Below are 27379 nucleotides of genomic sequence, written 5' to 3' on the forward strand. Positions count from 1 at the left end.
TAAAAAGCATTTGTCTTTAATTTCTGTTTGTTTTTAAGAAATAAATGGCAAAATATATACACTGTGGAATCTGAATCCCCTATCACAGAGTGTGAATAATGGTCCGGTTGCGGAGCTCCTGAATATACTCTTTGGCGTGGGTGACTGCCGTCTTCGGTGCCTCACGTGGAGGTGGGGGGCCTTCCACCAACTTCACAAAATAATGGCAAAAAACCTTCTCCATGATCCCAAAGCGACCTCTGCCATGGTATCGGATGCGTTTCAGGTACTGGCCTCGCCCTGAGGTCGACTCAGCTAGACAGGAAGACAAAGAGAGTTATAGAAAATGACTACATCCGTAAGACTATAGCTCAAAAAAAATTTTTTTTTAATTAAAATTAAAAAAAAAAAAAAAAAAAAAAAGACTATAGCTTGATCACCTGAGCAATTTCTGTCCTTTCCTCGACTAGATTCTAAAACTACATGAGTTCACTGGCTGGTGAGAGCAGATTTATCTCAAAACAAGTGTCTCTTGAGTACTTATTAAGGACCAGCCTCTATTCTAGGTGTTGGAGAGAGAAGAGTGAAAAAGACTAGCAAGGATCCTGCCTCCATGCAGTGTACATTCTAAAGGAGAGAGACAGAAAATAAACATGATCATTCCAGTTAGTGACAAGTACAATGAATTAAACAGTGACGTGAGAGAGATTGATGGGGTGCTGGGGGCAACATCAGACCGGAGGGTATCAACAGGCATCTCTGAGGAAGAGACATTCAATCCAAGACCAGAATGAATCACCCATGCAAATATATAGGGGCATGGTATTCCAGGCAGAGAGAAAAGCAAGTGCAAAGACCAAAGGTGGGAATGTGCTTGGTTTATTTTTTATTTAAATTCAATTCAATTAACTTATAGTGTATTGTTAGTTTCAGGGGTAGAATTTAGTGATTCATCATTTACATATACCACCCAGTGCTCATTACTTCAAGTGCCCTCCTTAATGCCCATCACCCAGTTCCTCCTTCCCCCCACCTACCTCCCCTCCAGCAACCCTCAGTTTGTTCCCTATAGTTAAGAGTCTTTCATGGCTTGTCTCCCTCTCTGTTTTCGTCTTATTTTATTTTTCCTTCCCTTCCTCTATGTTCATCTGTTTTGTTTCTTAAATTCCACATATGACTGAAATCATGTATTTGTCTTTCTCTGACTGACTTATTTTGCTTAGCACAATACCCTCTAGTTTCATCCATGTCGTTGCAAATGATTTCATTTTTTTGAGGGCTGAATAAAATGCCACTGTATATATATGTATACACACACATATATATATGTGTATATATATATATATACCACATTTTCTTTATCCATTTATCTGTTGATGGAAATCTGGGCTCTTTCCATACTTTGACTACTGTCGGCATTGCTGCTATAAACACTGGGGTGCAGGTGCCCCTTCGAATCCCTATTTCTGTGTTCTTCGGATAAATCCCTAGTAGTTCAGTTGCTGGTTCATAGGGTAGTTCTAGCTTTAACTTTTTGAGGAACCTCCATACTGTTTTGCAGAGTGTATGCACTAGTTTGCATTCCCACCAGCAGTGTAAAAGGGTTCCCCTTTCTCCACATCCTCACCAACATGTTGTTTCCTGAGCTGTTAATTTTAGCCACTCTCACTGGAGGGCTGCCTTGTTTTAGAAACAGAAAAAAACACCAGCCTGCTGAAACACAGGAAACAAAGCAAAGAGTGGTACAAACAAGGGAAGGAGATCAGTGGTGAAGGCAAGGTTACGGAGAGCCCTAAAGGCTGAGATAAAGAGCTTTTATTTCACTCCAACTGTGGTAAGAAGCTCCTGGAACCAAAGGTTCCCAAATGCTGGTCCTCTGGCTACAACAGACTAACCTACGGAACATATTTTAAATGCAGATGCTGAGAGCCCATCTCTGGAGATTCTAATTTACTGTATTTGGGGTGGGCCTTGGAAATTACATTCTGAACAAACACCAATCCCCTTCCCCCAGTAATTCTCATCTGTGGCCAATTTTAGGAACTCCCACATCACAACTGCTCCCTCATCTCCCCTCCCCAATTCTGCATGTCAACATCTGACCTTGTAAGTTTAAAGAAATTTTTCAAATACTAGTTAAGAAGAAATCTGTTCACCGGTTTTCACCCACAGTAAATAAGAGGAGTGTTAAACCACCTTCTACTATTTTCTGAATTTAGTCAGTTTCTCCTTTTTTAAAAAAAAAGATTTTATTTGTTTAGTTGACAGAGAGAGAGAGAGCACAAGCAGGGGGAACAGCAGAGGGAGAGGGAAAAGCAGGCTCCTCGCTAAGCAGGGAGCCCGACCTGGGGCTCGATCCCAGGACACTGGGATCATGACCTGAGCTGAAGGCAGACCCTTAACCGACTGAGCCACCCAGGTGCTCCAGTCAGTTACTCCTTGAGTTAATTTAATAAGCCTTTTAATAAGCCAAAACCTACAGAAGACATATCAAATTAATCTACTTCAATATTCACCATTCTTACATTCTTACTGTGACACAAACTTATAAATGCAGGGACTATGTCAAAGTATACATTTGACAACCCTCTCACTACAGTCCTCCATGAAATGGGTTTCAGCAGAAACATCTTAGCTTGGCCAGAGACAAAGCTAAGAATGAAAGTGATTAAAAAAACTGCCTAGGGCCTCCGTGAGATAAGAAAGAACTACTGTCCTTATACCAACTTCATCACTGGTCGCTAAAGAAATGTGTTTGAGGATTTCCAAAGAGAAAGCCAGATTACACAAATCACTTTAGAATGAAGTACCACTAGTTCCTCTGGATCCACCTGTCAGGAGGAAAGCTACAAATAAGCACAATGTCACTAGAAAAGTGTAGAAATCCTCTAAAAGGCATTTTACAAACATGATGGCTGCTTCTATCCAGAATTATGACTCTACTCAACTTGAGCAGCCATTTCCAGAATACTTTGAGGAAAAGGAACACTACTCCAGTGAAAACAGTATCTGAACTAGCTAACTATGCAGTACTACATAACCTATCCAAGCACAATGATCAGCCTATCAGGGTCTGTGTTAACTACCATTTTCCATCTCCCCCAAATACGTAAGAGCAAACATCAATATCTACTAATTGCCAGTCATGATTTCATCCTAAAGCCATAAAATACCATCTGCCTATCTTGTAGTACATAATGCCACATTTTTTATGTCAGAACAAAAGCATCAATTCTTCTGAAACACCAGGATTCTTTAATACAATGTAATGGGAATATGCAACACAGCCACTGTGAGGTCTGAATGAAATTAGGACTTAGAGGAGTATAGATTCCAAATTGGTTTCTGGTCTCCCCTCCTCCAGCCTCTTTTACTAATTCTGTATGTTAGGGATTTTAACTGCTTTTATATAGAACCATTTCAATGAAAATGAAACAATAAATAGAAGCCTACTGTCCTGTGGCTCTGTTCTAACTGAAACACAAGTAGGGAGAGATCCAAAACTGTGCCATTCATTCACTCACCAAATATTTCTGAGTTCCTGCGGGGTGCTGGGCTCCATCCATCCTGGGCTCCAGTGACCCAGATATCAAGGAACCCCTCTTTTGCCCTATGCCCCACCCCTGGAGGCCCCAAGGCACAATTTCAAAACCGTTGCTTTATAGTTAATAGTCTTAAAACACTGCCTTAATAACATGAATTTTTTATCCCAAGACTTTCTGTGGTTCCTCTCTACTATCGTGTGAACCAAATTCCACAGCCCACCATGTTCAGCCCTCTGGATCTAGGCCCAATCCACCTTTCAGTTTTATTTACTCAAGGTCAACCCTCTGCTTCCTTCAATTATTCTACTCACTGGACCACACAATTACTGCTCATTTCAACCTATGTGCCTTAGCTCACGTGGTTACTCCACTCTGAGAATCTTCTTTCTTCCGGGATACTCTTTGGATACCCAAACCCCTATCTTCAAAAGCTAAATTTTTCTAGAAAATTACCATGACTTTTCTAACCAATACTGACCTCCTCTGCTCTACTCTACTATTTACCTATATTATTCTTTCTGGTCTCAAACCATATGCTATCCTGTATAAGTGTTCATGTTTAATCTGTAAAAGTCACTTCCTCAACCAAACTCATGTCTTTTGTATTACTCCTAAAGATCATGTTCAATAAGGAATAGAAATGATTTTGAAATACAACCTCTGCTAATTAATACCATTTTTTCAATATAGCTATCTGGTAAATTTGCTCAAATTCTAAAATAAAAATTCAAAGTTTTCCAAGTACATACAGTACTAATAACGTATATGGTTTGTTCCAACTCAGAAACACAATTTATGTATCCTTCCAAAGGATCACTACTGTCAAAGAACAAAACTACATGTGCTAAATGTTTTAAACTGCTTTAATAAGATATACCATCACCTAACTGTGTGCACAGTATGCACGTGGAAGATACTCAAATACTTTTGAATCAGAGAAAAAACATTAAGACATCTCAAAAATGGGAACAGCCTAAAGATTATGCCCAAGATGATGCTCATCTAAAGATGATGCCTAACAGGTATCAAGAATATTTAAAATATTGTCAATATTTCCTATTTACTAGTATTTAGGTAAATGTAAATCTTGACATTTTAAAATTGGAAACCCTCTTCCCCCTTCATCACTCTTAGCCCAGAAGACTGATTTACAAAGTCAATCACTTTCCCTAAAGTGAATCACTTTAGATCCCATGAATCACTAAGCAGTGACATTTTATTAGTCCATGTCCACTTGTTAAGGTCTATTCACAGTACCATTAGTCATCACGGTAAGTTTGAAAAGGAAATGAATTTTCAAAAATCTGTGGTCATGCAACACCACGTATTGGCTTTAGACTGATGACAGGCATTTGAAGGAATTACCATATAAAGAGAACATATGCTACGAAAAAAGCACTTGCCTTAAAATGCCTATACTTATTTATGTCAAGAGACTGAGGAGCCATTGCTGGGATGAAATCGTAGCCAACAAGTGACTAGTCTTTCAAAACTCTGAAAGACAATTATCTATGGAATGAAATATGTAGGCCTTTTCCAAGAATACAATGAGAAAAATCAGTTTCCCATATTTTATAGGTAAGAATCACTGGGATATTAATTAAACAAATAGCTCTCCAGGCCTTTCCCCTGAGGTATCAGGCCCAGCGGGTCTGCAGTGGGTCCTGGGAATCTGTATTTTTTTACTAAGAACCTCATATGACTCTTATGAGGGAAGTTTGGCAAATCCAGGGACAAAAGGTCTGACATGTCATGGTAAGATACTTCATCTTCCTGAGGGTACTCCTCTCTTTTACCTTCATAAAAGAATTCAGCAGCAAAATACTTAGCAAATGAATTTTTAAAATCATAAGACAAATCCAAATTTATCAGCCCTACTCAAGAGAAGAGATTTTTAGATAAAACTGAATGAAAAAAGGGTGCAGGTCAGTAGAGATTTTTCAGCAGAAATGTGTACAAGGAGACCGATGAATTAAAAGCCCATTCATGTAGGATTGGTTAAGTTTATTTTTGCTTAATGGCAACACTGGACTTTGCTCCTTCATTTGGGAAGATAAGATTAAGTTCCTCAACCTTTCTCATTTACTAAAATTACTGAAAAGGATTTAAAAACAAATTCTATTTCATTTGTATCTGAATTCCATTAAAAAGTTTTGTCTGTCAGCTAAGAAGGCCATATTCCTATGAAAATGAATAAAATTAATTAAATTGGATTTGATATCCAGTCATAAGCAGGAAAGGTCACCAAGAGGTTTTAAGCAAATGGTCTTGCTCTTCATCCATTTCATCTCTTCCAATGATTCTGGGCCCTCCCTGCATTATTTATTCGTGCTGCTCTCAGAAGAAAAAGCTTATGAGTGAGTAACTACGATGGCCCTGCATCTTCTGAGATGCCATTTTGATCTCTCTCTGCATCTATGCACGTAGCAGAATATAATCAGTTACACAAGATTCAGCTTTAAAATAAGATATTTCAATTGAAAATCATAACTCATTTGAATTTCAGGAGTAGGTGTGGTTGCCAGCACCAATTCCAGGTGAGCTGAGGTAGGATTTTAACTTAACCAGAATAAGTATCTCCAGGAGGGTGGAAGTAATGTGACAAAGTAGAATTTAGATGATTTGTTTTCACTCTAATAGTTAAAAAATCGTAAGGCACAACTAATTTCTCCCATAATGATTCAACCTTTTTTCCCTATTTGGAGAGAAGCAGTACCCCATATCTTGAATTTAAAATATCTTCAGTTCTTCTTATACAAAGGTTTGGCAGATTGAGAAAATTTTGCTTCAACATCAACATCTTTGTTTGATTACAAAATTGCTGAGGTTAGGAGTAACTGCTGCTGAAGTGAGAAGGAAAACAGCAACTCCACCCAGCACTCCACTTCACTGTGGTGTGGAGCGGGGGAAGGGGGCTTTGTAATAAGCATTGATTTCTTTCTAGAAAAAGACCTGTATGAAGCGACAAAAAAATCCCTCACATTTGTATGGTGCATCATGTTTCCCAAAGCATTTTCACTTACATTAATTTAATTTGATATGGAACAAGCATACAAAACCTGAGATAATGCTTCAGAATGTAATAACAAAGGGAAACAAACACATCTGGGTCATCTGAGCCTTGGCTTTTACAACTCAACAGATTTTCCGTTCTGGTAATTGGAACGTTAAATTACAGGACACCTTTATGGATTAGGCACCTGATTCAGTCCATTATAAATAAAGATTTTTTAAGGTCCACCTGTGATTCTTTATTTACCTCCTTCAGGTTGACAAAGATTTTTTAAAAAATCAGTTCTGTTCCTTCTCAGTTTTATCATGATTAAAGGACCACTCCATGAACCATCATCTTGTACCTATTATTAAGTAATTGTTGGCAATAGGTTTCATGATCTCACTCGCATTACAGAACAGGTAACAATAAAGCAGTGAGGTTATTACCATTTATAACAGACTAACATTAGCATGCTGAAGGCAGAAGAATAAGCTATTACCAGCAATCTTCTTTGGCAAACGCAGTCCTAAGTAGTTAAATATCAAAGACTATTGTTAGATAATGAACTCGGCATCACTATCGGAAGACATTTTCCAATGCAAAGAATATCAAACATCTTACCTATATATAAATTGGATCTGAATTCCACATTGTGGTCTCTCACTGCCATATCTTGTGCTTCTAAGAGAATCTTAAACAAAGAAAAGACAGGCATTGATATGGCTGACCCTGAACTAAAATGGAATTAAATTTCTCACTTCTTGTTATCTCTGTAATATGACTGCTAATCATATGCCTCTGTTTTATAGCCAATTTTAAAAAGAGAATATTAAATGATAGCAGTACTAAGGAGAAGGGATACACTGAGCTTTCCTTCCTCAGATAAGAACTGCAAACGCAGGCAACACAGTCCATCCTGCTAAGTGTACAATGGAATGTATGAGTTGGAAAGGAGGAAACAGCAGTACTGGCAGCAGTACCCTTGGTGATAAGCATTATGCCTTTGAGACAGAGATTGTCAAAAAGTTCAAGAAGCTTAAGAGCTAAATCTTATGAAAATTCTTAAACTTTGGATCCAAAATAACCATTAAACAACATCAAACAAGTAGAGAAAATCATACCTAAAAATTTTAAGAATTATTAAATTTATACTCTGTAGATATTTTGAATTAAGTTAACCTGCTCCAGAACACACTTCTTAAAAATAACGAAACTGTGGGTTGCCTGGGTGGCTCAGTCGGTTAGGCATCAACTCTTGATTTCGGCTCAGGTCATGATCTCAGGGTTGTGAGATCAAGCCCTCCGTCAGGCTCTGTGTTCAGCACAGAGTCTGCTTGGGATTCTCTCTCTCTCTCTTTCTCCCTCTGCCACTCCCCCTGCTCGCTCATGTACGCAAGCTCTCTCTCTAATAAATAAATCTTTTTTTAAAAAAATCAAAACCTAGATCTTTCACTCATTTAAAGATAAAGAATACAGTACAAAACTGAGTACACAGGGTGCCTGGGTGGCTCAGTCATTAAGCGTCTGCCTTCGGCTCAGGTCATGATCCCAGGGTCCTGGGATCAAGCCCCACATTGGGCTCCCTGCTTGGCCAGGAGCCTGCTTCTCCCTCTCCCACTCCCCCTGCTTGTGCTCCCTCTCTCACTGTCTCTCTCTCTGTCGAAAAATAAAAATCTTAAAAAAAAAAACTGAGTACACAAAAGATACTTAGTCATTACATTCTGAACTAAATTAAATATAGGCATTACAGTGGAACCTCTTGAAGTCTGAACCCATCAATCTCAACTGCTGAACTACTAAACTAAAAAAATCTCGCTTTAACTGAGAACTAACTGAAATGGAGAAAATACTGCTGATATCCCCAGATGTCCTCAACCCAGCATTTTGAAAGAACACCATGTATCCACATTGAGGAAGGCAGGAAGTGCAGGGACGTGGTTTAGGGGAGAAATGGACTGCAGGTGCAACAGGGGGGAGGGAGCCATCGTCACAAATAAGGGTGAGAGAGGAGCCCACAGGGGAATGCACCATAGCCAGTGGCATGGAAAACAAGAGGGGCTGAATTTCGTGAGTTCTTACAGACAGTGGGGCTTAAAGCCTGGAGTTTTAATGGTCATCAGGCTTGGCTGGGAAGAGACCCCCCAGGGTACTGTACTACTCCTGGAGAGAAGGCAGGCAAACAACCCAGGGGAAGACATCATGGAAACAGTGATCTGAAGAGCACCTGGGACACACGGTGGGGAAATCATTCACTCTTCTCAGAGCACATCCCTGAGAGGCAGCGATCACAGAGATCTCTAGGAACAAAGAAGCTGGGTAGTGTCATTTCACCCCCCCCACCCCTCAGCATAAACTCAGAGCCAGCTGAGGGAAGCAGCTCAGCACCAACATTGACTGCCTAATTTGCTTCCACCAAACTCCAACCCCCTGTGCTCTGGTGGGACTGCCCCTCTCAGTCAAGCCTGCCTCAGACCCGGTGTAGCAGGCCCCTCCCAGAAGACCAGCACAAACCCCTACCTACACCATATCTCCTGACCAGAGAGTTTTACAGGGCCTTAGTTCCAGTGGAGGTGGTGACAGGTCTCATTTCACAAGCAGATCAGAGCACATCTAGTTAAAATTTGCCACATTCAGGCCAGGGACCAAACACTGCCCACAATAGGCAAGGACAGCCTCTGCAGATGACCCAAAGGATAGAACCACCAGAACACAACAGCAGAATGTACAAAGCACACACCAAATACACTCCCTGAAGCACCAGGCCCTGGGTTTCATCTCTTCTTCATAAGGTCATTACTTTCAGTAACTCGCTTTTCTAACACAGAGAAGAAGCCAGAGACTTAGAATGCCAAGATGGAGGAATTTATTTCAAATGAAAGAACAAAATAATGCCATGGCCAGAGATCTAAGTGAAACTGATATAAGTAACATGCCTGATGAAGAATTTAAAGCAATGATCAAAAGGACACTCACTGCACTTGAGAAAAGAATGGAAGACTTCACTGAGACCCTTAGCATAGAGATAAGAGTTAAAAAAAAAAAAGTGAGAGATGAAGAATGCAATAAAGGAGATTGGAAACAGGCTTGATGCAATGAATAGCAGGCTGGAAAAAGCAGAGAAATGAATTAGTGACCTAGAAGACAAAACAATGGAAAATAATGAACCTGAACAAAAGAGAAAAAGAAGAATTATGGAACACGAGAACCAACTTAGGGAACTCAGTGACTCCATCAAACATAACAACATTCGTATTATAGGAGTCCCAGAAGAAGAGTGAGAAGAGGGGGAAGAAAATTTACTTCAAGAAACAATAGCAGAAAACCTCCCTAATCTGGGGGAGGAAACAGACATCCAGATCCAGGAGGCACAGAAAACTTCCCATCAAAATCAACAAAAGAAGGCCAACACAAACACATATTGTAATTAAATTTACAAAATACAGTGATAAAGTAAAAATATCTCAAAAGCAGCGAGACAAAAGAAGTCCTTAACCTACAAGGGAAAACCCATAAGGCTAGCCGGAGATTTCTCAACAGAAACTTGGCAAGCCAGACAGGAACAACGTGATCTATTCAATGTGCTGCATAAGAAAAATCTGTAGCCAAGAATACCCTATCCAGCAAGACTATCATTTAGAATAGAAGGAGAGATAAAGAGTTTCCCAAACAAAAACTAAAGGAGTTCGTGACCACTAAACCAGCTCTGCAAGAAATATTAAAGGGGACTCTTCGAGTGCAAAGGAGAGATCAGAAGTGACAAAGAAAAGAAAGGATCAGAGAAAATCTCCAGAAACATCAACAAAACAAGTAATAAAATGGCAGTCAATATATATCAATAATTACTTTAAAAGAATAAATTATTACTTTGAATGTAAATGGACTAAACACTCCAATCAAAGACATAGGGTGTCAGAATGGATAAAAAAAGAAAAAAGACCCATCTATATGCTGCCTACAAAGAGACCCATTTTAGTCTTAAAAATATCTGCAGTTGAAAGTGAGAAGTTGAGAAACATTTATTACACAAATGAATTTCAAAAGAAAGCCAGAGTAGCAATACTTATATCAGACAAATTGGACTTTAAAACAAAGACTGTAAAAACAGACAAAGAAGGGCATTATATAATCATATAGGGGACAATCCAACAAGAAGATATAACAATTGTAAATATTTATGCACCGAACATGGGAGCACTCAAATACACAAAACAGTTAATAACAAACATAAAGGAACTAATGGACAATAATACAATAATAGTAGGGGAGTTTAACACCCCTCTTACACCAATGGACAGATCATTTAAACAGAAAATCAACAAGGGAACAACAGTTTTGAATGACACACTAGAACAGATAGACTTAACAGATATATTCAGAAGATTCCATCTTAAAGCAGCAGAATACACATTCTTTTCAAGTGCACATGAAACATTCTCCAGAATAGATTGTATCTTAGGTCACAAAACAGGGCTCAACAAATACAAAAAGACTGAAATCATACCATGCACCTTTTCTAAAGACAAACATTGTGAAACTAGAAGTCAACCACAAGAAAAAATTTGGAGACCACAAACACATGGAGGTTAAACAATATGCTACTAAACAATGAATGGGTCAATCAGGAAATCAAAGAAAAAATTTAAAAAATACAGGGAAAGAAATGAAAATGAAAATACAACAGTCCAAAACCTTTGGGATGCAGCAAAAGCGGTCCTAATAGAAAAGTATATAGCAATATAGGCCTACCTCAAGAAGCAAGAAAAATCTCAAACAACCTAACCTACACCTAAAGGAGCTAGAAAAAGAACAACAAACAATGACTAAAGCCAACAGAAGGAAGGAAATAATAAAGATTAGAGCAGAAATAAATGATATAGAAACTAAAAAAAAAAAAAATAGATCAAAGAAACCACGAACTGGTTCTTTGAAAAAATTAATGATTGATAAACCTCAAAAAAAACAAAACAAACAAACCAACAAACACCATGTGCCTACAATGAGTCAGCACAAATACCATTAGCACATTTGTACATAGTGATTCAGCTACTTTCATAGCTGGAAGGGTCTTTAGAAATCATTTAATCCAATTCTACCCAGTTGACAAATAAGAAAAATGGAACCAGACAGGTTAAGTGTTTTGCCCATCATCACAATAGAACCTGTCACAGAAAAGAGTAGACTCTAAGTCTCCTGAGTCCCAGCAAGTGCTCCTTCCACCCAATTAGTTAAAATGTCATAAGCTCTCAGTTATGGAATTGACAAAAAAAAAATGTTCTAAAAAAATCTATCAAATCCCAAATCACTAAAACAAAGATTTATCACATAGACAGTAAAAAATGAATAAATGTCTGGCGCAAATAAAAGCATCTCCGGAAAAAAGATATATTTAAGGCATACAACATTCCTAAGGTATAAGGACATTAATAAAACCAAGTGCCCTGAATCTGTATTATATGAATTATGCATTTACACCAGGGAATTCAGGATTTAGGCTAAGCTTACTAACACAGCAAGACAGCTATGCACTCCCTCCCCACAAATCTTAGTTTACCTCTTTAATTATTTGGGCTCCCTTTTTGTCACTGAATTCCAGTTGAGCCAAAGCCTGGTCAATGGACATTCCTCGTATCTAGAATTAAAGGGTAACAGACAAGACAAGATAAATTAGTTTACAAAGTCAATGTTCCCTTTGCAATGAAAAATAAAAGCCTTACATAATACAAACAAGTTCTAAAAATAGTTACCTAGCTATATGTCAATTATATCTCAATTGACATATAACTAGTTAATATAACTGGGGGGGGTGGGATTTAAAAAAATTAAAAATAAAAATAGCTAACTAAATGTAGGCAGAGAAGAAGAAAACAAGTTTGAGAAGGGTGCCACCCTCTTTAAGTCAAAATCAAACTCAAATATTTTAACCATAAAACCTAGATTATAAATGTTTTAGTAATATTGAGAGAGCAGACATAACAGAAATCACAGGGTGGCGAGCACCACACTGGGCGTGAAAGGCATCTTCTTCTGCAGGATAAATGTATTATATTTATCTGGGGCTTTGTCTTCTCTGATAGATAAATTTCATTCTCCCAGGAAAAATCTTAAGTTTTTTTCAAGGTTTTGAAATAGGCTGAATCAACTTTTAAGATAAATAAGCTTGCTTCCCAGGAAAAATCTTAAAAAGCAATGGTTTTGAAATAGGCTGAATCAACTTTTAAGATAAATAAGCTTGCTTCCTGGAATCTTTCAGGGTACAAATTCCTGACGCCTTTGTTCTGAATATCTATGTATCCAACATGATTCAGTTTCTCAGAAGAAAGTAAAAATTAAGCAAAATCACTCATCTCTGAGCAATCATTTGTGGATTACCTATCAACTGTCTTAACATGTAATTATATTCCTCACTTTTTGGAGAAATCAGGACAAATTTTTTCGATTTTTCAAATCCTGGGGGAAAAGTCACAACTTCTTTTCCTAAGTATTAAATGGTAATGTCATTTTAGCTTACCAATTTTGCCAAATACCACATCTTATCTTTGCTGTATTTTATTTGCCTTCGACAATGGTAGATTTCCTTACAAATGGGAAAAAAAAAGTTAGCAAATTTATCAAAATAACAGTAACATACACTGTCAATAAAACTTTTAACTTTTTATGCCTAATGAAAATGCTGCCACAAGAAGTAAAAACTCTATGTTGTAGTTTTCCAAAGTCTCACTATATTAAAAAGATCATTAAGGCAGTGATAGACAGTACAAAATGGCTACTTTGTGCCAATATTTGCAACATTTCTATCCAGAGGAATAGTAAAAGATCTAAATGAAAACATTTAGCTGGATAAAAGAACAAAAGAAAAGGTACAAAAAAAAAGTTTCCTATTGGTGGGGAAAATAAGAGAATATGGTGAATGAGACAAAATAACTGGTTTCACAGGACATTCTAGGTGTTTGGTCAAGAGCACAAGCAGGTCCTAGATCAGACTGCCTGGGTCTGAATTCTAATTCTACCATCTACTAGCTACAGAACCCACCTCTTTAACCTCTCTGCCTAAGTTTCCTCTTTTTTGAAATGAAGGTAATAGTACCAAACACATAAAAATATAGTAAGTATTAAAAAAATCTATGTAAAAAAAGCATTTTGCAGTGCCTAGCACCTAGTAAGATCCTAGTAAATGTCAGTTTTTATTATCTTCTATTTAGAGTAGTAAGTATATCCCATTTAATTTTTTTAATCAATCATCGATTATACAATTTACAGTTGACAAAGTACATTCCAAGCCCACTATTTCATTTGATCTAACTGTACGAGTTGGGAGAGAAAACACTTTATGATCCTTTTACAGGGGCACCTGAGTGGCTCAGTTGGTTAAGCATCAGACTTGGTTTCAGCTCAGGTCATATCTCAGGGTTGTGGGATGGAGTTCCGTGTCGGGCTCCACGCTCAGTGCACAGTGCTTGAGATTCTCTCTCTTCCTGCCCCTCCCTGCCCCAGTCACTCTCTCTCTCTCTCTCTCAAATAAATAAATACATCTTTAAAAAAAAATCCTTTCACTGAACATTTTATCAAAAACTAATGATGTACTATACGTTGGCTAACTGAATTTAAATTTTAAAAAAATAATAATAATCCTTTCACAAAGTAAAAACCAGAAAAAAAAAATCAGAAAAATCAAATGACTTATCTAAGACCACAAAGTTTGTGAGAGACAAAGCTGGAAGTCAAAGTGCCATACAGGAAGTATATGAAGTGATATGAAGTGTCTAACACAATGTCTGGCAAGTGTATCTTTTAAGTTCCCCTATGACTATCAAACCCACGTTCCTTCCACTACTACACCTATATTGCCCCTTTAAAACAATCAGAAGACATTGGGGTGGCTCAGTCATTAAGCGTCTGCCTTCAGCCCAGGTCATGATCCCAGTGCCTTCAGCCCAGGTCATGATCCCAGAGTCCTGGGATCAAGCCCCGCGTCGGGCTTCCTGCTCTGTAGGAAGCCTGCTTCTCCCTCTTCCACTCCCCCTGCTTGTGTTCCCTCTCTAGCTGTGTCTCTTTCTCTCAAATAAATAAAATCTTTAAAAAAAAAAAATTAGAAAACATTTGTCAAGGCAAACAATAACAAGGAGACCTCAGAACTTTCTAACATTCTGACTCCTGTTGGAAATTTTCAAATGCCTTAGAAACAACAGAGTTTTCTCAAGTGGCCATCTTTTAATATGTAGCAGATTTCATTTCAGTTGCAATAGAAGCTGACAGGCTGAAAACTGTAGCAACAGCCTAATTACGTTTTCAGCAATAGTGTCCAGGGGAGCACTGGAGAGGAAAGAAGAACTGTCATGACTGATAATATTCATCTGCAAAAATTAATACACTCAATAAAATCTTTTATACAGAAATCCTTCAATTCTTGGTTTCCCATGGTGGGCTATTTCCAAACCTGAACTATATATGATTATCTTCAAATTTTGTAAAAAAGATACTGTACTCCTGGCAGGAGGATGGGGAAAAAAAGGAATCAAGTATTTACCAAAAAAAGAAGAAAGTTATTCAATCATGCTCTTTTAAAACGAAAAAGCTCAACATTTCCTTTAGGCAGGTGCAATGTCTAAAGGCATTTTCTAAAGATAAACCAGACAAACCTATCATAGCAAATAGATAAAGTGGCAAAGTTGGAGGACAGGAGGTCCAGTTTAATGTCACTATTAACCAAGCTACACAGTAAATTAGATAAAGTTAAGTTAGGATATAATGTGCAAAGTAGTAATTCAAATGAAGTAAAAGTAAGTCTAAATTATGAAATGTCTGAACTATGAACTTTTAAAGAAACTAATTTATTTTAAAATGCATATAATAACTCAAATGATTAAAAAAAAAAGTGTCACTTAATGACACTCAGTGTCATTAGTCAGTTAAGCATCCGACTCTTGATTTCAGCTCACGTCATGACCTCCGGATCTTGAGATTGAGCACCACATGGGGCTCTGCACTGGGCATGGAGCCTGCTTGAGATTCTCTCTCCCTCTCTCTCTGCCCCTTCCTCCCCCACCCTCCCCACCCCCACACACACTCTCTCTCTCTCTCAAAAAAACAGTGTCACCAAATAAGAGTCCAAACTAGGGCCTTATGGGATCTACACAATGACTTGTAAGTATGACATTATCGGTACATCATTCCATAAATTAAAAACATGCCTCCTGTTGAAAGGGTTGTTTAGTTTTGATACAGTCTCACTATATTTTTAGTTTATTTAACATAGCTTTCTTCATAGATATTGCAAAAGTAAACCCAAGCCCAAATTAACAAGGGCTGACTATTATGAAGAAAGCCATTTAATTTCTCTCTGGCTCATTTTCTTCACCATGATGAAGCCACAGGTAAGATAAAGTCTACAAGGGAATCTATATTGTTTGGAAATTGGTGCTAGCTAAATTAGGAAAATAATCTTAAAGTAATAGGAGTGGCCTAAAACATGCCCAAATTGGTGACATTAATTTTAACTTACTGCTATAGGATTTACTCACTACTGATCCACTATTATTTTTTTAAAGATTTTATTTATTTATTTGAGAGAGAAAGAGAGAAAGAACGTAAGCAGGGAGAAGCAGGCCCCCCGACAAACAGGGAGCCTGATGCAGGGCTCAATCCCAGGACCCTGGGATCAAGACCTGAGCCGAAGGCAGATGCTTACCCAACTGAGCCACCCAGGCACCCCTGATTCACTATTATTTAACTGCATATTCCAATGCTGAGGATCAGAATGAGTTAGAATGGAAAATATTATCTGACCTCTTTTTATTTTCTTCTAAGATTTTATTTATTCATTTGAGACAGACAGAGAGGAAGAGAGAGAGAGAGCACAAATCAGGAGGGGCAGAAGGAAAGAATCTTTTTTTTTTTTAAGATTATTTATTTATTTGGCAGAGAGAGAGAGACAGCAAGAGAGGGAACACAAGCAGGGGGAGTGGGAGAGGGAGAAGCAGGCTTCCTGCTGAGCTGGGAGCCCGATGTGGGGCTTGATCCCAGGACCTTGGGATCATGACCTGAGCCGAAGGCAGACGCTTAACAACTGAGCCACCCAGGCATCCCGAGGGAGAGAATCTTAAGCAGATGCCCCTCTGAGCACAGAGCCCACCACGAGGCTCAATCTCACCACCCTGAGATCATGACCTGAGCCAAAAACAAGAGTTGGATGTTTGACTGAGCCACTCAGGTGCCTCTGTTTGACCCCCTTTTAAATCAGGGATAAAACTAATTTTTAAAATGTTTGCAGTTAGCAGATTGGCAAGTACAAGGTCACACAGCACATAATGACATTATAAGAACTATGTGGCTAGGTGTGCACACTATTCCATTATTAAGCTATGTATTTAATGAAGGGCATTAATATTTCAATCATAACAGGTATAAATGATGCACCAATGTCAATTTATCAAACACTATTTAAAGTCAGACAATGTTAAAGTATTTTCTAAAAGTCATAATTTGTTCCCAAAAGGATTACTCACTCAAACAAAATCTGTAATCTACTGTTAACTACCTGAATTTTGCTGCTTGGGATATATCCTGAAGTGCATTTAGTTTAATATACAAAAAGACTAGTACTATAAAATACAAAATTTTGCTTTTAGATTCTGGACCTGACAAATGTTATGATTTCTTTCTCAATTAATATCTAAGTTCAAAGAACTCAAGAAGAAAGCTCATTAATAATAGGAAATATTTTATTTATGATATTTGTACAAATATGCAATTTTTCCTAAATTTTGGTTAATTATAAAAGGAGTCAATACTTAATAGCTCAGATTCTGTCACAAATCTAACTTTTAAGTTCTGATGACAAAATAAAATATGAAAGAAAGTTATTTGTTTAAACTATTAGCGTCTCTTTTCCCCCTTATTCTCCAATGAGGTGGGAGCTCTTTAAATCAATAAATTAACTCCCCTGAATAGAAAAAAAAGAAAACATAAAACTCTACTAACTCAGACCAATACTTACCAATTGAATCCTAATGAAAAAACCCTACTAATGAAATCCTTACTAATGAAAGGCAAGCTGTCAAATTCATGTAAAAACTATGCAAATGACATTACTGAGATGATATACATTATCCAGTAGCCTTAAAACCCAAAGACTTTTAAAAGATGTTTTCTGAAGTGAATGATTTATAATTAACACCACTTTAATGTATTAAAAATAGTTATTAATTAATAATTAATTCTATTTCTAAGCACAATTTATTTTCTTAAGGATTCACGTTTCCATCTTTTTATGCTATCATTACTTGTTTAAGCTCTTTAACAGATACCTATGTATTCCACAGCAAATTCACATTAAGCTGGAAATTAGTCTTGTATCTCAGACTAGAGCACTCACAAGCAGTTTGGAGAGGGTAAAAGAATTCCAAGCAGCTGAGATAAAACTTGGTATCTCTGAAAGGAATCCAATGATTAAATTCAAACCTTAGTTCAAAGGTTTGTGAATTACAAAAAAAAAAAAAAAAAAAAAATCAATCAAAGTGTGTCTATGTTCAAATTTAAGATGTTGGAAAACCAAACATATGATTTATTTTTTTTTAAAGATTTTATTTATTTATTTGAGACAGAGAGCAAGAGTAGGGGGCAGAGGGAGATGCAGGCTCCCCGCTGGGCAGGAAGCATGATGCAGGGCTCGATCCCAGGACTCCGGGATCATGACCTGAGCTGAAGGCAGGTGCTTAACCGAATGAGCCACCCAAGCACCCCCAAACATGATTTAAACACGGTCAATGGTTTAAGTCCTCCTTGCCAACTGCTCATGCTCCACTGCCAAGAATGCATTAGCAAGCCTCTTAAGAGTCAAAAATCTGTCAGTAAGGGGGCACCTGGGTGGCTCAGTCATTGAGCGTCTGCCTTCGGCTCAGGTCATGATCCCAGTGTCCTGGGATCAAGCCCCATGTTGGGCTCCTTGCTCAGCGGGGAGCCTGCTTCTCTCTCTCCCCTTCCCCCTGCTTGTGTTCCCTCTCTTGCTGTCTCTCTCTCTCTGTCAAATAAAAAAAAAAAAAAAAAAACCCCACAAATTAAAAAAAAAAAAAAAAACTGTCAGTGTGTCTCAAGCTATTAGCTTAGTTTTAGAGTCAAGGCCCCCAAAGAGAAGGTTAAGTCAAGGCAAACAAATAAGTAAAACAGACAATCTTTTAAAACTACCAAGAAGATAAATCTAGAACATCCTCTGTAACAGTCTAATGATCACACAAATTGTGGAATACTTTTTCCCTTTCTTCACATGGAACAATAAATCAATGCTAGCCACATAAGATTAAGAGCTCTTTATCAAAATTAAGAGATAATTCCTTTTTTTAAAAAAAGACTTTATTTATTTTAGAGAGAGAGGGCGTGTGCTCGAGAGGGAGAAGCAGAGGGGAAGGGGTCGAGGAGGAGGGAGAAAGAACCTGAAGCAGACTCTGCACCGAGCTCAGAGCCAAGGCAGGACTCAATCCCACAACCACGAGATCACGACCTGAGCCGAAACCAAGAGCTGGACTCTCAACCAACTGAGCCACCCAGGCGCCCCAAGAGATTATTTCTACCCACAAACTTACTGCTGGTCTCCGAGGTTCTCCAGGCAATTGTGGAGGATAAACAATTTTATTCTTCTTTTCCCATCTTCGAGAAATGTCCAGAGACCCACTTGTGTGGATATGTGATTGGGGTAAAACATTATGATATGAAAGTAGCCTGTAAAACAAAAGACACTTAGAATCTTTTCCAGAGTTTACTAATCTCCTGAATCACATCAGCTCCATTTTGACCAAAACTCTTTAAGGATCACAAGTGGAAACAGTCTAGATGTTAATTAACAGAGAACAATTTTACATAAAATACCATAAAGAGCTAGTTCACTGAAAGGTAGGAGTAAAAAGTTGATAACCAGCATTAAGTCAAATAATAAACAGATATTAACTCAAGATCTCTTGCTCTGACTGACCAAAAAATACTGACTCTTTAATATAAGCCAGCTCAGTCCTAAAACAGAGTTAAAGAAAATACAATGGATCCCTGACCTAACCTGTGGAATTTCTCAATTTTGTGGAGTAGCCAGGACAAATCACAATATTTTGTAATCCCTAAGAAATTAAAAGATAAACCTGGCATTACATGCCTCCTGAGGAAAGACATCACTACCCACCATCCATGAAGTAGTCTTTCTGCAAAAAACAAACCTGAATTAATGGAGCTTCTAGATTCAATACAGGAAATAGAAAGACAGGAGAACCTGTTAAACAATATGAGGGGGATGTACTCAGCAAAATCCAAGCTGTACAAATTCTACAAGACAAACAGCCCGCTTTCTTCAACAAATAAACTACAAGGGAAAAAAGAAAGAGCTGAATAACGAACCAACTGATTAAGAGACTTCAAAGAAATATCAATTTCAATGTGTTATTAAAATTTTAAAAGTACAAGTTATTTAACCATTGCAAATTTGAACATTAACTGGGTATTTGATACTTTTTAGTGAGATATATAGTGAAATATTTATGAATTAAATAATATGGTATCTGGGATTTGTTTCAAAATATGATGGGAGAGAGTAGGGGTCATAGATAAAATAAGATTGGCCATGAGTTGAAGCTGGGTGATAAGTTGATGAGGGTTCATCATATTATCTACTGTTGTATGTCTGGGTACATCCAAATAACACATAAACTTAGTGTTTCCCTGCTGTGCAGAATATAGAGTCTAAATTCCTAAGAAGACACAGAAGGCCTTTTATAATCTAACCCCAACCTGGCCATCTCGGCTCATTCACCTTATGGCCTGGCCACACAAACATTCCTTGTTCTCTGAACAAACCACATACTTTCATAACTTTATACTTTTGATTATATTGTTTTTTCCTCAATCATCATCTCCCGAATGAAATGCTTATCCTGTTTTAAGCTTCAGCTCAATTGTCACCTCAATGCAAGGCATCACGTGATCCCTTCTCCCAGACAACCATTCTCTCCACTATCTTCATATTCTGTTCTTACCAGCCATGCAGCAGTGAGTTGGAACTATGGTACTGTAAGGTGGCTGTATAAGAATGAGTTCCTGTAGTAAACGTGCTTTTGAGCATTCTGAAGGGAAGTATACCATCCTCTGTAATCTAGCACTAAGGACAGTATCTGGCACATGGAGGAGCGCCTGGGTGGCTCAGTCGGTTAAGTGTCTGCCTTCGGCTCGGGTCATGATCCCAGGGTCCTGGCATCGAGCCCCGCATCGGGCTCCCTGCTCCACGGAAAGCCTGCTTCTCCCTCTCCCACTGCCCCTGCTTGTGTTCCCTCTCTCGCTGTGTCTCTCTCTGTCAAATAAATAAATAAAATCTTAAAAAAAAAAAATATCTGGCACATGGATACTGAGTAAATATTTAACCCAGACTTAAATATTCAAAGTTGTTGTAAATTGGCAGATTTTCACAGAGTTTATGCAACTGGATAATACACTTAGCAAGGCCTTTGTTTTTAGTTTTTAAAACATTCAGACTAAAGAATTTTTTTTTAAGATTTATTTATTTAAGAGGGAGAAGGCAAGCAAGCATGAGCAGGGGGAGGAGCAGAGGGAGAGAGAGAGAATCCTGAAGCAAACACCCCGCTGAGCGGGCAGCAGTGCCACCCAGACTCCCCCAGACTAGAGAATTTTAAAAATCTATTCTCTTACTGGCTCATTTGAAGCAGATACAAAGTAAATTTCTCCTACTCTACCTCAAGTTCACCATTTTACATCCTGATATTAAGATCAGTACCATCAAAATACTTGACAAAAACTTTGCCATCCACATTTAGGTTCCACTGTTTTAACTGAAAAGCACAAGACTAAGACACATGATGTTAGAGGGCAGAACTTCTTAACAAAAAAACAACGATAAGCCATGGGATGAGAGCAGAGACTGTGGGGTCAAGTAAACCTGAGTTTAAATCTTAACTCTAATACGAGGTAAATGACCTTGAGGAAGTCACATAACTTTCCAGAGCTCAGTTTTCTCATTGGTAAATGGAATAAAAACCATAATTACCTCATAGGCTTCTTAAGGAACTCAAATACTTTAAGTAAAATACTTAACCTGACACTTAAAAGGGCTCAATAAAATTTATGTTATTACTTCTAGAATGAAAAGAATACCAACTTTATTCTGTCAGTGGTGGATAAATAATTAATGTACCATACCCTAGAGTGCCTAGCACATGATAAACACTGATGGCTAGTACTAATTTTAAATCAGGCCCTCTGAACAGTTCATCTCTCCTGTTCTCCAAAAAACTGAACATTATGAACTGTAAACTTTATATTACACAATTTCAAACCTTCTTTTCATGTTTCTAATCATGATCGTTTGCTTCTATGCTGCTGTAATTCAGGGGTACACTAAGCTTATCAACTCTCTGGGCCTCCAGTTTTTTATTGAAAGAGGAATTGAGTACATTATCTCTAGGGGCTCTCTGAACCTTAATTCTATCTTGAATCTCATTGTTGACACAGGATTACAGAAACACAAATCCCTTGGCTTCTATTTAATTCTTCTTCAATGAAACCACTGTTATACCAACCAGTCTGAAAGAATGCTTGAGGGTGAGGCCTGTGCCTTCTGTATCCATCATATCTAGCACAGTGTCTTTTTTTTTTTAAGATTTTATTCATTTGACAGAGAGAGACACAGCGAGAGAGGGAACACAAGCAGGGGGAGTGGGAGAGGGAGAAGCAGGCTTCCCGCGGAGCAGGGAGCCCGATGCGGGGCTGGATCCCAGGACCCTGGGATCATGACCCGAGCCAAAGGCAGACGCTTAACGACTGAGCCACCCAGGTGCCCAAGCACAGTGTCTTATACTCAAATCAATACACATTCAATGAATTAAATATGGTGCTTAATAAATTAATTATTAATAAATTATGAATAAATAATGACAAAGATGTCTGAATACCTACAATACTTTCAGGGCTCAAATGGCTCATAAAATGAATTATCAAGCAAATACTAAACAACTGTAATCAAATTAAATTAAAATATTATTCCAAACAGAGCACTTAATTCAGGAGTGTATTAAATCAAAAGTTCTTATCCGCCCTCTCCTGGTCAACTGTTGGAATAACACCACATTGAAGCAGAAAATGAAGCAATCATAAAGTAAATTGAAAATCTTTAATTCAAAACTTAACTACATAATTTGAAACAACTTTTCAGACCTTTTTATGTAAGAAATACTGTGAAGACTCACTAGAGAAAAGTCAAGAAAAGGAAATTAGTGGAATTAAATGAGAACCTGAGTTACTGCTGGAATCCATTTCCTTCTATAAAATTTTTTTCCAACAAATATTAAATTTTAAGTCTGCCTAGCACTCTAATTCACTGTTAGCATTCTAAAGAATCAAAACTAGTTAAAATCTTTTAAAAAAATGAAAGGCATCCAGGGTCAACTTTTATCATTTTGAAAGTCAAGTATCATTACTGATATTTATTATATCCTTTCATTTATTGGGAAGCTCAAGTCCTTTTAGCTTCACTAGACCTCTGTAGAGTGGATGAAGGAAGGTAGGCCTGAAACAACTCTCCAAAATGTTTGTACACATAACAGATACACAGGTGCCCACATTATGGTGAGACTGCCAGAGCCCAAACGGAAAGTAGGTGGTATACTGAAACTAGCATATGAACTTCCTTACTCCTGTTACTCTTGTGTCTTCCATCTACCACTACTTAAGGATTCAGTTTAAGTATCACTTTTCAAATTCTTCCCATAGCCATTAGACATTGAAAAGTAGCAGATACAAAGTAAATTTTAGGACTAAGAGTTCAGATAAACAGTATCTGAGTTTCTAAAGTCACAATTTAAGGGGCGCCCAGGTGGCTCAGTCGCTTAAGCGTCTGCTTTCGGCTCGGGTCATGATCCCAGGGTCCTGGGATCCAGTCCCACATTAGGCTTCCTGCTCAGTGGGGAGTCTGCTTCTCCCTCTGCCTGCCACTACCCCCAGCTCGTACTTGCATGCTCTCTCACTGTCTCAAATAAATAAAATCTTTTAAAAAAAAAAGTCACAATTTGAGCAATAATACTTCCTATTTATTGCTCAAAGTTCATTTTGAGCTTTAGTACAAGGTATACCCAAATCCCAAGTGAAGATAATACTGGCCTCTGGCTCAACATGAGAATATCATGTTGTTATATACATCAAGGTAAAAAATTCTTTGTTCCCAATTTACTTGTTACATTAAGTTAATCCCACACTTGAGACTGAATAAAAGAACATCCTCCATCTTGCCTCAATTAGAATCTAAAATAAAGGACTAAAGTGATACGTATATTGTCATAACTCAATATAATTTCATTTTGTGAAAGTCAAGGACAATCAAACAAGGAAACAAGAGTTTAGCAAACAAACAAACAAACAAAAAACAAACAAAAAATGAAATTCCAGCAACTTTGGACCATGATAAACTCAGAAGTTTCTCAACATCTGCAATATTGACATTTTGGGCCAGATCATTCTTTGTTGTGGGGACTGTCCTGCGTCTTGTAGGATGTTTAGTAGAATTCCTCACCTCCAGCCACTAAATGTCAGTAGCACCCCCTGCCTGAGCTGTGACAACCAAAAATGTCTCCAGACATTGCCAAATGTCTCAGGAGCATGGAGGTAGTGGGTGGGGGCAAAACTGCCCCTAGCTGAAAGTCACTATTAGCTAAAGTGACAGAAAAAAAAAGCGGGGGGGGGGGGGCAAGAGCTTTTGCAGACTAAGAAGCGTGACTTCTCTGTTCCAAAAGGTTCTTGTTATCAATGTCATACACATGTGGATAGTTAATAAGCCAGATTTTCGGGAAGTCTGGGTGGCTCAGTCAGTGAAGTGTATGACTCTTGATTTCGGCTCAGGTCATGATCTCAGGGTCCTGAGATGGAGCCCCACCTCAGGCTCCGTGCTCCATGGGCAGTCTGCTTGGGATTCACTCTCCCTCTCCCTCTGCCCCTCCCACCCCTCTCTAAAATAAATAAATAAATCTTTAAAAAAAAAAGAAAGTAAGTCCAGAATGGGGATTCATAAAATTATATAACTTCAAAAGAGCCTTAGGGATTATCCAGCAAAATACAGTATTACTTAATAATATAAATAAATATTTAATAAATAATAATAAATCCTGTATTACTATGTAATTACATCATTACATAGAAGAAAAAACTGAAGACAAACTGCTTAAGTTCCTTGCTCAGAGCTTCCAAGTATAAATCAGGACAGGACAATTTAAGTCAACAAACATTAACAAAATATTCACTTTGTGCAAGACCCTAACTTGGAACTATAAAGAGAAATAAGAACTGTCCCCACCCATCCAGGGTATACAAGCTAGTAGAGAGCACAGACACATAACATGAAGCCACTGTTTGAGACACACATGCTAAAAGGAGAGATTAATTTCTTTCCTTTTCAGTGAGATCTGAGAAATCTAAATAAGAAATACCTGAACAGGGTTTAAATAATTAGAACTCATATTATAGACAGGAAGTGAAGGCACAGTATGAAAGCCAAGAAGCAAATAAATGACAGCATATTCAGATGAAGTAAGTAAATTAGCATAGCTAGGATGGAATAATAAGAGATAATCTAAAAAAAAGCAAAGTATAGACAAATCCTAAGGGGCAGTGCCTCCTATTTTCTTCTTTAGCCCACCTCTTCGGTCCCTTGACCGAAGAACTGGAAACAGAGCTAAATATAATGAGAACTCAGTAACAATTTATAGTGATAAAAACAGTAACGCAGCTAGAATTTAGGGTGGGATTGTTATATGCCATGCACTATACTAAACACTTCATATGCACTACCTCATCTAATCCTCATAAAAATACTATGACATAGGTACTAATATTACTCTCCTAGCATACGTAAGTACTAAAACTTAGAAAACAAATAACTTTTCCAAAATCATACAGTTTAAAAAAAGGGGATTCACACCCAACTCATCTGTCTCCGAAGCCTATGAACGAAACACGGTTGGGAGAGTGCAACCATGTTCAGAGATTATTTAGAGAAGAGATTTACAATGTCCCCTAACAGGTTATCCTGATTCCCTCTGAGCTATGTAATACGGCGGCGGAAAGATGGAATGACCAAGCAGAGACTGGCTGTCGTTCGCTTCCCCAGCCCCAGAGCCTAAATGCTGAGGGCGGCCGACAGGCCCTCAGTAATTGACAAACTGGGAAGGAGGCCTTGAGCCCTCTGCAACTCCGAAGCGAAAGACTTACCCTAAGGCCAGCTTCCCCCTCAGATTCTGCATCCTTAATGCACCTGAAACATTAACACAAGCGGTCAATTCAGACTACCACCTCCACTCCCTTCTACCGCGCCTAAACCACTAAGAAATCCCTACCCTACCCATTCGTACCCACACATTCCAGTACTGCCGCCGCCATCTTTCTCCCTCCCTCTACGGAAGCCTCCGAGTTCACGCACTGTCTGAACAAAGCGCATGCGCAATGCTCAGGTTGCCCACCCTGCAGACCCAGCGGTATTTACACCCGGGATGCTGTCATGGAGACCGCGAACACGTCGCCTCCGTTTTAGGTGTGATCCGGGCAGCCTTGCCTGGGAATGAATGACTTTAATAAAGGGCAAAACTAGTGAGTTTCTGGACATTCATCGAGATCCAGAAAAATTTAAAAACTTTGGGGCGCCTGGGTGGCTCAGTGGTTAAACCTTGGGCTCGGGTCATGATCCCGGGGTCTTGGGATCCAGCCCCCTACTGGGCTCCCTGCTGGGCAAGAAGCCTGCTTCTCCCTCTTCCACTCCCCGTGCTTGTGTTCCCTCTCTCACTGTCTCTTTCTCTGTCAAATAAATAAAATATTTTTAAAGAAAGAAAGAAAAAAAAATTGAGAAACCTCACCTCACAAGTGGCCGGAAAGATTAGGAAAAGAGAGGTGGGCCTCAGTTTTCTTCTCAGCAAAATAGAAACAACTATCCCTACAGCGCAGGCTTGTTGTGAAGATCACTAGGGATCGTGTGGAAAGCTCTACAACGTACAAACAGCTCGAATACAAAGTATGATGTCCTAATCCCTATGTTAATCTCCAGGTTGACCTCCAAGAGATAAATTAATACTCACTGGCAACTTGCTACCATATATGCCGGGCAGGCGTTTTCACTAAATCTATGTATTCCTCACAGCAATCCAACGAGGCATGGATTATCATCTTCCTTCAAATGAGGAAACAGATTAGGATAGGTTAAAGTCTCTCCGACAACTGGCAAAACCACTAATTCAATCTGGGGCTGGATGCCTCCAAAATTAGTGCCCCTACCCACATCCAAATATATGCTTGACTTCTCTACGTAAGGATACATATTTCAGGTTTAGTTCGCTGCCTATGCAGGACTGCCACATGCCCTATGCAAACAAGCAATACAAGAGTAGGAGAGTGTAAGTGCAGAATCTGAAACTTTCATTCCTTTTCCTCCACAGCAGTTAACCACACACAATTCCCTTCACAGAGCTGGCACGCCATCAACAGTCACTCTGTTCTGCTCCTCTTTGAGTACTAAGACTCTAGACCCAGAATTTCCACCCAGTTGCCGGAACTAACTCTTCCTTTCCTTTTTGATTTGATTCAAACTTTTATCTTTTTGTTAACTGGCTTGTCGTAGATGTCTTTAAAGAATCTCCAGAACTGGCAAAGTGCCCTGGCACATAGCGTTCAAAAATACTTGATGGGATAGTGGTTGAACAGGTCCACAAAATAAAACGACTGTGCGGGGAGGTGACTCCACAAGTCTAACCCCTAAGTCTAACCCCTTAATTATGTATTTTGCTGTAGGAGGTGAGAATGCCTGACCCCCAGGCTAGGCTCCCGCAGCACCAGACCTTCTGGC

At 38.5% G+C, this 27379-nt stretch overlaps 1 protein-coding gene across 2 annotated transcripts; it reads right to left on the reverse strand.

Annotated features, from left to right (window-relative positions):
• MRPL22 (mitochondrial ribosomal protein L22) lies at positions 1-25978 on the reverse strand. 2 transcript variants are annotated; one of them, XM_027606831.1, is made up of 7 exons: positions 25899-25978; positions 25759-25801; positions 19095-19230; positions 13028-13093; positions 12071-12148; positions 7141-7210; positions 1-294 (listed from the first exon to the last, which is right to left on the reverse strand). In XM_027606831.1, the coding sequence occupies exons 1-7, from the start codon at positions 25924-25926 to the stop codon at positions 83-85; spliced, it is 633 nt and encodes a 210-aa protein (XP_027462632.1). In that variant the 5' UTR covers positions 25927-25978; the 3' UTR covers positions 1-82. The 2 variants fall into 2 exon arrangements, with proteins under 2 accessions (XP_027462632.1, XP_027462633.1); XM_027606832.1 differs by lacking the exon at positions 19095-19230 and having other exon boundaries at positions 25899-25932.
• Between the last annotated feature and the right edge of the window lie 1401 nt (positions 25979-27379).

Source organism: Zalophus californianus, chromosome 5 (genome assembly GCF_009762305.2).
Source record: "Zalophus californianus isolate mZalCal1 chromosome 5, mZalCal1.pri.v2, whole genome shotgun sequence".
Taxonomy (NCBI): Eukaryota; Metazoa; Chordata; class Mammalia; order Carnivora; family Otariidae; genus Zalophus; species Zalophus californianus.